Source organism: Phoenix dactylifera, chromosome 2 (assembly GCF_051530095.1).
Source record: "Phoenix dactylifera cultivar Ajwa chromosome 2, Ajwa_hap1_PhDact_Kaust_v1.1, whole genome shotgun sequence".
Lineage (NCBI taxonomy): Eukaryota > Viridiplantae > Streptophyta > Magnoliopsida > Arecales > Arecaceae > Phoenix > Phoenix dactylifera.
In genome coordinates this window covers 53,802,999-53,815,638 of record NC_143191.1, presented here as the reverse complement: position 1 = coordinate 53,815,638, position 12,640 = coordinate 53,802,999, and the positions used below count along the sequence as shown (strand labels likewise).

At 41.1% G+C, this 12,640-nt stretch overlaps 1 protein-coding gene across 1 annotated transcript; it reads right to left on the bottom strand.

Moving 5' to 3' along the window:
• Positions 1–8,288: 8,288 nt before the first annotated feature.
• On the bottom strand, positions 8,289–9,768 carry LOC120110186 (stress response NST1-like protein (DUF1645)). Its single transcript, XM_039124485.3, has one exon. The coding sequence runs from the start codon at positions 9,644–9,646 to the stop codon at positions 8,447–8,449; it is 1,200 nt and encodes a 399-aa protein (XP_038980413.1). The 5' UTR covers positions 9,647–9,768; the 3' UTR covers positions 8,289–8,446.
• Positions 9,769–12,640: the final 2,872 nt, after the last annotated feature.

Below are 12,640 nucleotides of genomic sequence, written 5' to 3'. Positions count from 1 at the left end.
TGACTGTTATTCGTATTGTCATTTTGAATGTTAATTTTTTCTCTAGTTCGTGTCTCGTCTTCTCTCTACTACATGCACAACTTATACAACGATTTTGCAAAAAAAATAATAAAGTAATTCAGGGAGATAATAATAGCTCTAATATTAAAAGAAGTATATGGAAATGGTGAAATAGTTTGGTACAAAAGAAATGGATAAGTAGAGAGATCATGAATCCTAGCACGATATATGATTGGTGACATTCAAACCATCAAATAATTTGATGAGTTACAAGACTTACCCTGTGTTGGTGTGGTCCCTCCTCATGTGGGACCCACATCATTTAAAATAAAAAAAGGGAAAAGAATGAAACTGCGGTCTGGGTGAGGATAATCGCAAAGAAACCTTTAGGCGCGGGGCTCTACGTAACAGGAGAATAAAAAAAAATAGAGGAGAAGAAAAAAAAGGTGTTATTTTGTCGGATGATCGGATAGTTGATTGTATCTAAATTTGGCTGAAATTTTAGTATGTTATTTCGACACTGAAAGCTAAAGATTGAACGGTTGGAACAACCTTGAAAGGTCTTTTCTATTGATTATTTCAAGCATCAACACTGATGAGATCTATTCCCTATTTTGATGTTTATTGTTGAAATCCGTCTAATTGGTGATTAATGTTCTTATTGTGGAAGTCAAAATTAAATTTTGTTGATGCTGGTGCAGCCTCTAGTTGAACTAGCGATGATCTATTATAATCTCATTATTCTATATAGTGGAAGTTTTTAGCTAGACTGGATCCCGTAGTTTTTTTCCTTCACATAAAAGGGTTTTCCACGTTAAAAATTGTGTTGCCTCTTGTTTATAGATTGCTTGATTATTTTATCTGCTAATTGCTTGAGTAGATTGTAGAGATTATTGTTTCTTGGTAAATGATATCCTATTTAATTACACAAAGAGGAAAAAAAAGTTTGTGGCATCATTATTTTTTATTGCATTTTTTCTAATGAAGTGGTATCAGCGTAGGTTGCTAGTAACTGAAATGTTTTTGTGTTGATTAAATGGAAGAGCATTCAGGTGGTAGTATGGTTAAATTTACATATTCTAATTATTCAATTTGGAAGTCTTGAATAGAACATTTACTATTTTGCAAAGATTTATATGATCCTATTGAAGAAGACAGTACCAAACTAAGTGACAAAACTCTGCAAATGTGGGAGAAAATGAATAGGAAGATGGTTGGATTAATCAGGCAGTGAATAGATGATAGTGTTTCATCATGTTGCTATGGAGACTAATGCCCATAGTTTATGAAAGAAATTAGAGTCTCTATGAGCGGAAGGTTGCACAGAATATGTCATTCATGATCAGAAAGCTTGTGAATATGAAGTATAAGGAGGGAAGTTCAGTGGCCAAGCATTTGAGTAAATTTTAGGATATAATAAATCAGCTAAATACTATGAAGATGACATTAGATGATGAGTTGCAAGCATTATTATTGCTCAGCTCTTTGCCCGATAATTGGAAAACTCTGGTTGTATCACTTAGTAATTCAGCTCCTAATGGTGTAGTAACATTAGGAATGATAAAAGCTTAATGAAGAGACCAGGAGAAAGAAATATGGTGTTACCACACAGTCAGAGGCATTAGTTATAGAAAGACGGAAGAGGAGTAAAACTAAAATCTTGCACAATTCTAACAATCATGGTAAGTCAAGCGGAAGGTCTAAATTCAGAAAAGAGATTAAATGTTTTTAGTATGGCAAGCCAAGAAACATGAAAAAAGAGTGCAAAAAATTTAAAAGAGAACGTATAAGGACAAGAGGTGAGAAAAAGAATAAAGAAAATGATACAACAATAGTTGCATTAGATGGTGATGTCGATATTATTTGTGATGATGCTTATATAAATCTTACATGCCAGAATTATACTTGGGTTGTTGACTCATGTGCCTCTTTTTATATTACTTCTCAACAGGACTTCTTCACATCCTACACTAGTAGTGATTTTGGCAATATCAAGATGGGAAATAATGGAGTAACTAAGATTGTGGGCATGTGAGACGATTGCTTGGAGACCAGTATTGGGTGCAACTATTACTGAAAAATGTGAGACATGTTCCAGATATCTGCCTCCACTTGGTTTCTACTAGAGTACATGATGATGAAGGTTACCACAACCACTTCAGTGAAGGAAAATGGAAGCTTACCAAAGGTTCTCTAGTAGTAGTAGCAAGAGGAAAGAAATCAAACACACTTTACATGATGCAAGCAAAATTGTGCAAAGGAGAGATGAATGCAGTTAAAGACTCCTCCATTGAATTATGGCATAAGTAGCTTGGACACATGAGTAAGAAGAGACCTAATATTCTGGCCAAAAAGAAACTCCTTTCTATAAAAGATACGTCCCTAAAGACTTGTAATCATTATTTAGCTGGCAAACAATATAGAGTTGCATTTCATAAATCTCCTCCACATAGAAGATCACATATTTTGGATTTAATTCACACTGATATTTGCACTATGGATGCTAGAACTCTTGGTGGTGCTTTATATTTTGTTACTTTTATTGATGATCATTCCAGAAAAGTATGAGCCTTTGGTTTAAAATTTAAAAACTAGGTGCTCGATGTATTCAAGCATTTTTTATGCTAGTGTTGAAAGAGAAATGGAAAGACAACTAAAATTTATTCGAGCAGATAATGGTTGTAAATACAGAGGTCCATCAGGCTTAAGAAAACTATTCCTAAAACACCTCAACATAATGGAGTTATTGAGAGAATAAATCGTACTATTTGTTAAAGAGTTCGGAGTATGCTCTCTTATGCTAAATTGCCTAAATTTTTTTGGGGTGAAGCAATGAGAACTGCAGTGGATTTGATTAACCTTTCTCCTTTAGTTCTTCTTCAATGTGATGTACGAGAAAGAGTATGGATTGAGAAAGATGTGTCATATAATCACTTGAGAGTGTTTGGCTACAGGGCATTTATTCACATTCCTAAAGATGAGAGATCTAAGCTTGATAGCAAGTCTAAATAGTGATCTTCCTGGGTTATGCATATGAAGAGTTTGGTTATAGATTATGGGATCCAGTTGATAAAAAAGTTATCAGAAGCAGAGATGTTGTGTTTCGAGATGACCAGACTATTGAAAATTTTGAAAAGGTTGAGAAGCCAAAGTCTATTAGTAGAAATTATGTTGATCTGGGTCCAGTACCTCCAACCATGATGAATGATGACAATAGAAAAGATGCATAGAAAGATGATGGTAACACAATTGATGAGCCCACACCTGACAATAATGTGCTGGATGAGCATGTTGAGCAAGCCTCTCCAGAACTACCAGTTGAGCCTTAGTTGAGAAAATCTACTAGAGAGCACCGACCTTTTCAGAGATATTCTCCTCATGAGTACGTGATGATCATTGATAGGGGAGAACCAGAATGCTACCAAGAGGCTATAAATCATGAACAAAAGAGAGAATGGTTAAAAGCTATGCAGAAGGAGATAAAATCCTCGCATCAGAACTACGCATTTAAGTTGATGAAACTACCTAAGGGTAAAAGAGCACTCAAAAATAAGTAAGTGTTCAAGTTGAAGAATGAAAAAAAGAGTACATAGCTAAGGTACAAGGCATGGTTGGTTGTGAAAGGTTTTGGTCGGAAAAAAGGGTATTGACTTTAAAAAAAAATTCTCACTTGTGGTCAAAATGTCTTCAATCCGAGTTATTCTTGGTTTATCTACAAGCATAAATTTAGAGATTGAACAACTTGATGTGAAAATTGCCTTAGTCTATGGTGACTTAGAGGAGAAAATTTACGTAAAACAGCCAGAAGGGGTCATAGTTAAAGATAAAGAACATCTCGTGTGCAGACTAAAGAAGAGTTTGTATGGACTCAAGCAACCACCTCGGCAGTGGTATAAAAAGTTTGATTCATTTATGATGGACCATAGGTATAGTAAAACTGCTTCTGATCATTGTGTGTTTATGAAGAGATTCTTGTATGATGATTTTATTATTTTCTTGCTTTATGTGGATGACATGTTGATTGTTGGTCATGATGCTAAGAAGATTGAAAGCTTGAAAAGATAGTTAAACAAGTTCTTTGCCATATAGGACTTGGGGTCGGCTAAACAAATTCTTGACATGAGAATTACTCGTGACAGGAAGAATGGAAAGCTTTGGTTATCTCAAGAGAGATATATCGGAAAAGTGTTAGAAAAGTTCAACATGAGCAAGTCCAAACTAGTTTGTTCTCCACTTTCAGGTTGCTTCAAGTTAAGTTCCAATTAGTGTCCTACAAATTAGAAAGATAAAGAAGAAATGAAGATGATTCCTTATGCATCTGTAGTTGGTAGTTTGATATACGTCATGATGTGTACAAGGTCGAATATTGCTCATATAGTTAGTGTTGTAAGTCGGTTTCTTTCTAACCCTGGTGAGAAACATTGAGCAGCTGTCAAATGGATTTTCAGGTATCTTAGAGGCATTTCTAGAGTCTATCTATGTTTTGGTAATGGTAAACCTATGTTGGATGGGTACGCAAATGCAGATATGGCTGGTGATATAGATTTTAGAAAGTCAACATTAGGGATGACTTTTTCAGGGGGAGCAGTGTCATGGCAATCTAAGCTAAAAAAAAGTATTGTTTTGTCCACTATGGAGGTCGAATATATTGTAGTTATAGAAGCTTGTAAAGAACTTTTGTGGATAAAAAATTTTCTGCAAGAGTTGGGCCAAGAACAAGAGAAATATATACTTTATTTTGATAGTCAAAGTGTTATCCATCTCTCAAAGAATCCAACATTTCATTCAAGATCCAAGCATATTGATGTAAGATATCATTGGGTTTGGGATGCTTTGGGAAGTTACTGTGCCTTGAAAAAATTCATATTGATGATAATGGGTCATATATGATGACTAAAATCTTATCTATGGAAAAAATTATTGCTTGTAGAGAGAAAGCGGGCTTGGTAGAACCCCCCACATGAGTCGGAAGGGGGAGATTTGTTAGTGTGGTCCCTCCTCATGTGGGACCCACATCATTTAAATAAAAAAAGGATAAGAATGAAATCGCGACTTGGTGAGGCTAATCACAAAGAAACCTTGGGGCGCGGGGCTCTACGGAAGCAGGAGAAAAAAAAAGAGGAGAAATAGAGAAGAAGAAAAAAAAGGTGATGCTTTGTCGGATGATCGGATGGTTGATTGTATCCAAATTTGGCTAAAATTTCAGTAAGTTGTTTTCAGCATTGAGAGCTACAAATTGAACAGTTTGAATCATTAAAAAATATTTTCTATTGATTATTTCAAGCATTAACACTTGGTGATATCTATTCCCTATTTTGATGTTTATTGTTGAAATTCGCCTTATTGGTGATGAATGTTCATGTTGTGGAAGCCAAGATTAAATTTTGTTGATGCTTGTGTAACCTCTAGTTGAACTAGAAAAAATCTATTGTAATTCCATTATTCTATATAGTGGAAGTTTTACTTGGTGAGTGATATCCTATTTAATTACACAAAGAGAAAAAAGAAGCTTGTGGTATCATTATTTTTTATTGCATTTTTTTCCACCACCCCGCAACTTATTTAGTTTGCCATGAGCTAGTTTAAGCCTACCAATCAAATTACCCAATAAGTCAACCAGAAAATCTAGGTACCATTGAGCTAGTTTAAGCCTACTTTTATATATTTTTTTTAGAACAAAATATAAATTTTTGTATTATATTTAAAAATATAGATATATTTGGTATAGTTAATTACTTTTAAAGCATAAACATATCATTCATAACATTGATGGTGGCAGTGTAGTGAAGAGATGGCTGTGGTATTATTGATGGTGAGGTGGTGGTAGTGCGGTTGAGACAATGATAGCAATGACAAAGCGATAATTAGGAGTGGCAAAATATGATCCGATCTGCCAATCCGATCCATGTTCGACCCACCATAAACATGTTTGGGTTTGGCCTAAACAGGTTCGGGTCGTAAACAGGTCGATCCATTTAACCTATTTATTAATTGGGTCGGATACGGGTTTTAGATGTTTGACCCGTTTAAACCGTTTAACCCGTTTAACTGTTGGGTACGTTAAACAGGTCTAAACAAGTTAAACGGGTTAAACAAGTTAAAATGATCTAAATAGATCTAAACAGATCGGGTTGGGCAGGTTAAATAGGTTGGGTTGGGCAGATTAAACAGGTCTAAACATGTTAAACGGGTCAGGTTGGGCAAACAGGTTAAATAGATTGGGTCGGGTTGGGCAAACAGGTTACCTGTTTATTAAACAGGTTAAATGGGTCGGATCGAGTTACCTGTTTATTAAACATGACAGGTTCAGGTTGTAATTTTTGACCTGTTTAATAAACAGGTCGGGTTGTTTATGATTTTTTAATCCGATCTGCATGTGATCTGATCTATTTATGACTCGACCCAATCCGATTGCCACCCCTAGCGATAATGATGGTAGCAATGAATGATGACTATGATATGGTAGAAATGGCAACGATAATAGTGGTAACGTAGAGTGATGGAGTTAGCAACGGCAAGAGTGCCAACATATAACAAAGGATGCAAAAATAGCACTTGTGGCGTGGCAAACGTGATGGCCAGTGAACAAGAGTAGCGGCGGCGGTTGTTGTGATGTGAGAGTGATGGAGACAATAGCGGCAGCGGCAGCGGTAGTTGCGATGGATGTGTTAACAACAGCAGCACGATGATGATAACAATAATAATAATTAAATTAAGGACAACGATAGCAATAGTAATAAGAATATTACTTTATTATTTTTTAAAAAATAGAAGTAGAGATTATCTACTTTTAATTTTAGAAATAATAAAAATATTTTTTGAGAAATAAAGTAGCAGCACCAAATTTATCTTGATTTATACATTTTTTAAAAATAAAAGCATTGCCAGGTAGAGCTTTCTGATATTTTATTAGAAATCTCATCTGATCGGCCAACTTCACTTTGTTTACTATTTGACCTATTCCGTATGGTCGGAGTGACGCTCATTTGGTTCCCATGATTTTGGTGACGGGTGCTGAATTTGGTACAGCGTACCTCCAAATTAATAAAAAGAGAAGCAAAGATCAGAGCCATCCCCACTAAGATCAAGAGGCATCTAGCTATATTCTGCACTACAGTGTACCGCTCATTGGAGCTGAGCGTAATAGACCGGTCACTAGAACATTTAACAACCCATCAAAGGTGCGAGTTAAGTCTGATATGAATATTCCTGCAAGAATCGGGATCCATATACCTACCCAATCTGAAATCTTCTAAAGCCTCATCCAAATCCCTGTATGTGCTGGCCTGTGAGCACATTAACTAGAATGGAGAAAAAAAATAATCAAAAATTTTCTCTCCTACAAAAATCGAGCGATAAGAATTATTCTTAAATGAACTGCCTAATCTACGAATTCGATTACACAAACAATCTAGGATGACCTAAAAACATGTTTCGTCAACGGCCTCATCACCGCCGCTTGCCCTCTCCTCAAAACCCTAAACTGGCACAGAATCTAGAATATATGTTTCTCTGGTAAATGTAGAAATATATGTAATCTGAATATATTTATTATGATCTGTGAACACATATTACGATTTGTGTTTGAGGTAATTGTCATCCCAATTTCGTCCAGCAGCAGCGTCCAGATCAAAAATCTTTAAACCTAGCATGACACGGCTCAAATTGATTGGATCAAGCTTCGACTCAAATTTTGAGGCTTGGCTCAGACCAACACCCAATCCAACCACCTGCATGGACCCACGGTCCTCAAGTCTAATAATTAGCTACACTGCTCGCATCTACGCGCTGTGGAGTGAAGGATGGTCCCCTGATCCAAGTCTAGTAACTTTAAGAGGAAAGTGACAACTATTAGAACCCAAAACCAAACACAAAATCCAACAGTCGCCATCAATGACATAAGCTTAACTTATCCCATACCCATATAATCGTTTCCCGAGCGCATCTCCCCGTTTCCCACACATTGCAATGAAAGGAATAGAAACCTTTCCAACGTTTCGTTCGGTTCCCGTTTCCCCAGCCAAGGAATAAAATGATGGTTACTCATTAGTGAAAGCGTTTAATTACGTAATCTAATGCGTCTAAATACCGCCCCCAAACATGTCACGTGGTCGACGTCCTTTTCTCATCAAGAGACGAAGTAAATCCGGACTTAAGTACCAGCTAATTAATTTTTTTTTGCATTAATTAATAATGCTTAACCACCTAGCTGGCACCGTTTACATCCCAAACGGCTCTTCTTAACGGAAGAAAGACGGCGTTTACTTCAAAAAAAAAATTCTTAAAAGGGCCTGAAATTACCAAACTAACATTAATCTCGCTTTTTTCAGAACCATAGAGACTGGGGATTACAGCAGTAATTCCACTGATAAAGGAAAAAAAAAGGGAAAATATACAACTCATTTAGTGGGTTTATCTGGGGATAACGGAAGAGAGACGGCGTCGATTACCTGGAGGAGACGGGGTGAAGGGTACGGGCGAGGCCGTTAATGGCGCCGTAGCTACGGGAGCTGAAGCCCAAGCAACCGAGAAGCCCCTGGCGGTAGGGCAGGAACGTCTTCCGCCGCATCTCCTCCGCCTGCGCCCGGTTCGCCGTGTAGTGACGCTCGTGCGGCGACGGCGTCGGGCCCCTCCGCCGCCCCAACCCGTTCACCGACTTCGCCGCCGTCCTCTTCGAAGACCGGCCGGTCGCCGGCGGCGGGTTCTTTGATTTCGTCTTGTCCTCGCCCGAGACTGCGGTGGCCGGCGGAGGGTTGTTGGAAGAAGAGCCGGTGGCGGAGAAAGGTCTGGATTTTTCTTTGGATTGGGAGAAAGAGATCGTGTGCCAGAACTTCTCTAGGGTGTGGCCTCTCTCTCTTCCCTCGCTCCTGCTTCTGTAAAGGAGATCTTTGAGGAAGATCCACTTCTTGGAGGTTCTTCCGGAGGAGGAGGAGGAGGACGTGGAGGAGGAGCGGGAGGACGAAGCCGAGACGGAGGGAGTGGCCGCCTCCGCCTCGAGCTGCTTCGGATCTGAATCCGGATCTAGATCTTTGGCTCTCTCTTCTCGTTCTTCGACCTCCATTTGCCAATGAAGCGGCGCGTTCCGAAGGGGAGAATGGGATCTCGCCCGCCGGTGGATCGATCGGCTCCGGAGCTTCAGATCTCGGCCCCTGGGGGCCATTTCCGGCCGGCGACAGTCAGATTTGTCGTCATCGTCTTCTTCTTCGTTGAGATCGAAGAGCGGGGCAAGGACCTGGGGCCGCTGGAGGTGGGAGGAGAGCTTCATGGGCCGGATCTGGCCGTTGAGGAAGAGCTCGTCGGCGGAGGTCATGGATCCAGGGGCAGATGCGGCGGAGGATGGGAAGCGGGCGGAGAATTCAAACTCGAAGGAGTTGCCGACGGACGCGTCAGGGAAGTCGAAGGAGGGGGAGCCGCCGGCGGAGGTTGCGGCTGGAGAGGAAAGGACGTAGTGCATGGGGCTGGTGGGGGCGCTGAAGAAGTAACAGCCGGAGACGCCGCCGCGGCCGGGACTAGAGGGGGCGCTGACGTAGGGGGTGGAGCAGGCGCTGTCAATGTCGTCGGGGGGGTCGAAGTGGGGTTCCCCATGGCCGGGGTTTTGGAGGTCGGAGCTCGGCGGATCGCCATTGCTAGGGTTTTGGAGCTCCATTCTCACTCCAACAGTCTAACTCTATTTCTCTTTCTCGCTCTAGAGACTATGAAGACAGAGAGGGAGAGGACGGACGCGGAGGGCGCCGGCTTCTTGTTGGACACGCAATTGTGGCGGAAGCCGGGGATGGAGTTTATAAGAGAGGAAGAGGGGTGGTTCTATATACACCCCCCCTATTGCTCAGGACACCCCCAAAAATTAAAAAAAAATTAAATACTCTCTACACCCCCCATTTGCTAAGGACACCCCTAAAAAATTAAAAATTCCTAAATTACCCCCCACCCTTCCCACCCCCTCACCTAAATTGCTCTCTACACCCCCAAACCCCCCCCCACCCCGCTCTTCCCCTCCAAAACACCCGCCGGCGGAGGAGGAGGGGGGAGGCGGAGGAGGAGGACGGGGAGGCGGGGGGAGGCGGAGGGGGAGGTGGGGGATGGGGAGGAGGAGGAAGGAGGACGGGGAGGTGGGGGAAGAGGAGTGAGAGGAGGTGGCGGAGGAGGAGGGGGGAGGCGGAGGAGGAGGACGGGGAGGTGGAGGGGAGGTGGAGGGGAGGACGGGGAGGTGGAGGGGAGGAGGGGGGGGAGGTGGGGGATGGGGAGGAGGAGGAAGGAGGACGGGGAGGTGGGGGATGGGGAGGAGGAGGAAGCGGGCGCAGGGGGGAGGGGGGGAGGAAGACGAGGCGGAGGGGTGATGGGGGAGGCGGAGGAGGAGGAGGAGGAGGCGGAGGAGGAGGACGGGGAGGTGGGGGATGGGGAGGAGGAGGAGGAGGGGGAGGGGTGATGGGGGAGGCGGGGAATCAGGAGGGATAGGAGGGGGGAGGCGGAGGAGGAGGACGGGGAGGTGGGGGGATGGGGAGGAGGAGGAAGCGGGCGCAGGGGGGAGGGGGGAGGAAGAGGAGGAGGAGGGGTGATGGGGGAGGCGGAGGAGGAGGAGGAGGCGGCAGTGAGGAGGAGGGGGAGGGGAGGAGGCGGCAGTGAGGCGGAGGAGGAGGAGGAGGAGGCGGCAGTGAGGAGGAAGGGGGGTGTACTGAGAAAATTTCAAGGGCAATATGGTAATTACACTAAAGGTTAGTTTGGGTATTTTTTTTTTTGGTTTTGGGGGGGGTGTCCTTAGCAATAGGGGGGGTGTATATAGAACCACCCGAGAGGAAGAGGTGAGAGAGAGAGATCTCGAAACGCTTTTTGGGTTAATAGCCTTAGATTTGCATTAATTATCAAAACAGCCACTAAAGATTTGTTTATTATCTTATGAAAAAGGTGCATATACTTTGCAGATGAGCCCTTCACTATTTTATTATTCATTATAGCCACTTTACTTGGTACCAAAAAAGATCAAGTTTGAAACAGGGAAAAGTATAGGTAGTGGTACGTAGGCTACGAAGAATATAAATTTAAGATCATATTCGTGACGAGGACTGACACGACGGTGGCCTCAACGTCAGCTGACGTGGCTAAGTTGCCGTCCCGAGACCAGATTCTCGAACGGATCCGCTGCGCGACCTCTCAGTTCATTCGCCGTTCCACGCTGGACACGTCGCCGTGTATTTCGATTCTCTCCAGGGTCGAGAAGCCTCGCGAACGTCGGAAGCAACCGATGCGAGACCGTTAATGCCGTCGTTCGGGCAACCGCCGCGTGACAAGTGGCTGCGGTGGGACCACGCTGTCCTGTTGCCGTCCGATTTAGATCGTACAGTGGATCTTCGCCATATCCTATCGGAAAGGACAGTTGTAATCATTCAGTCCGATTTAGGCCTCCGAGGCCAGGATCCTTCCGCTACTTCTATGCAAACCGGCGTTCTCAGCTCGCGCATAGAATCTTCCATGCGTTTACAGATCTGCCACCGTTAACGGATTCAATGGATCTGCCCTTACTTCAGCTTCTCTGACTGTTATATATATATATATATATATATATGGTCTTTTCTTTGGTCATTGTTTATGTTATCTTATTTTGAGTTCTCATATTAAGTCAGAAAATGTTACATTACAACGACATAACTAAAAAGAATAGGTTGCTTTTTATCATTGTTCTACTTTTGTTTTTATTTTTTATTATATGATATTAAAGTATTGATCATCAATTCACATTGTTTTGACCTATGAAAAACTACTCAAATGCTAGAGTCAAAGACTATACAAAAAAAATGGTTATTGTATTTTTCTTTCGTGTGATGTATATTTGTTTTGTGAGTAATGGTTTTCAACAAGTGCTTAGACAACATTATAAAACATTATCAAGGCTCTTCATCAGTTACAGATATAGTTTATTTTGCAGTATCTAATATATAATAAATAGATCCATAATGGCTATTATTTAATCAAGCATGTCATTATGATAGGTATTGCGATAATTTTATTATTTTATCTAGCCAAAGATATTTTTATATTTTATTGGATAGAAATGATTTATAGAGAATGACCTATGTACTAGGAAGTCTCCTGGTGAAGGTGAGATTGCACTCTAGATTATTTTAACATAATTACCAAAAATTTTATTGAAGCATTAAGTCGTTAGCTTTTATTTTAACCAAGTTTAAGATCAAGCTTAACTCACAAAAGCTTAAATATAGCTCAAGTTAAATAAATTAGGCTTGATTCGACAAAATAATCTCAAAATTAATTTCGAGTCGAGACAAAAATCAATTTGATTTTGTCAAGCTCTACTCGATAAAACTCTAACACATTTATATGATATCATAGATGATAGACCATTGGATTAAGATTTCAAGCATGGTATCAATCAGCATACTTTTAATTATTTCAATCAGTGACCAAACTAGATTGTAGTTTGAATTCTTTCGAACTTGATTCAAGATTATCAAATTTCATTTATTTAGCGCTGTGTCGAGCTCTCTTCGAAATTACCTACAAATTGAACTCGGAATAGTGGTAAATAAATGTGGCCTCGGAGTTTAAGATCCAAAATTAATTCCAACTCCGAAGTTCTTCCGATTCCCGCATAAATGATACTATGCGTGCACTTGTACTTTCTTTC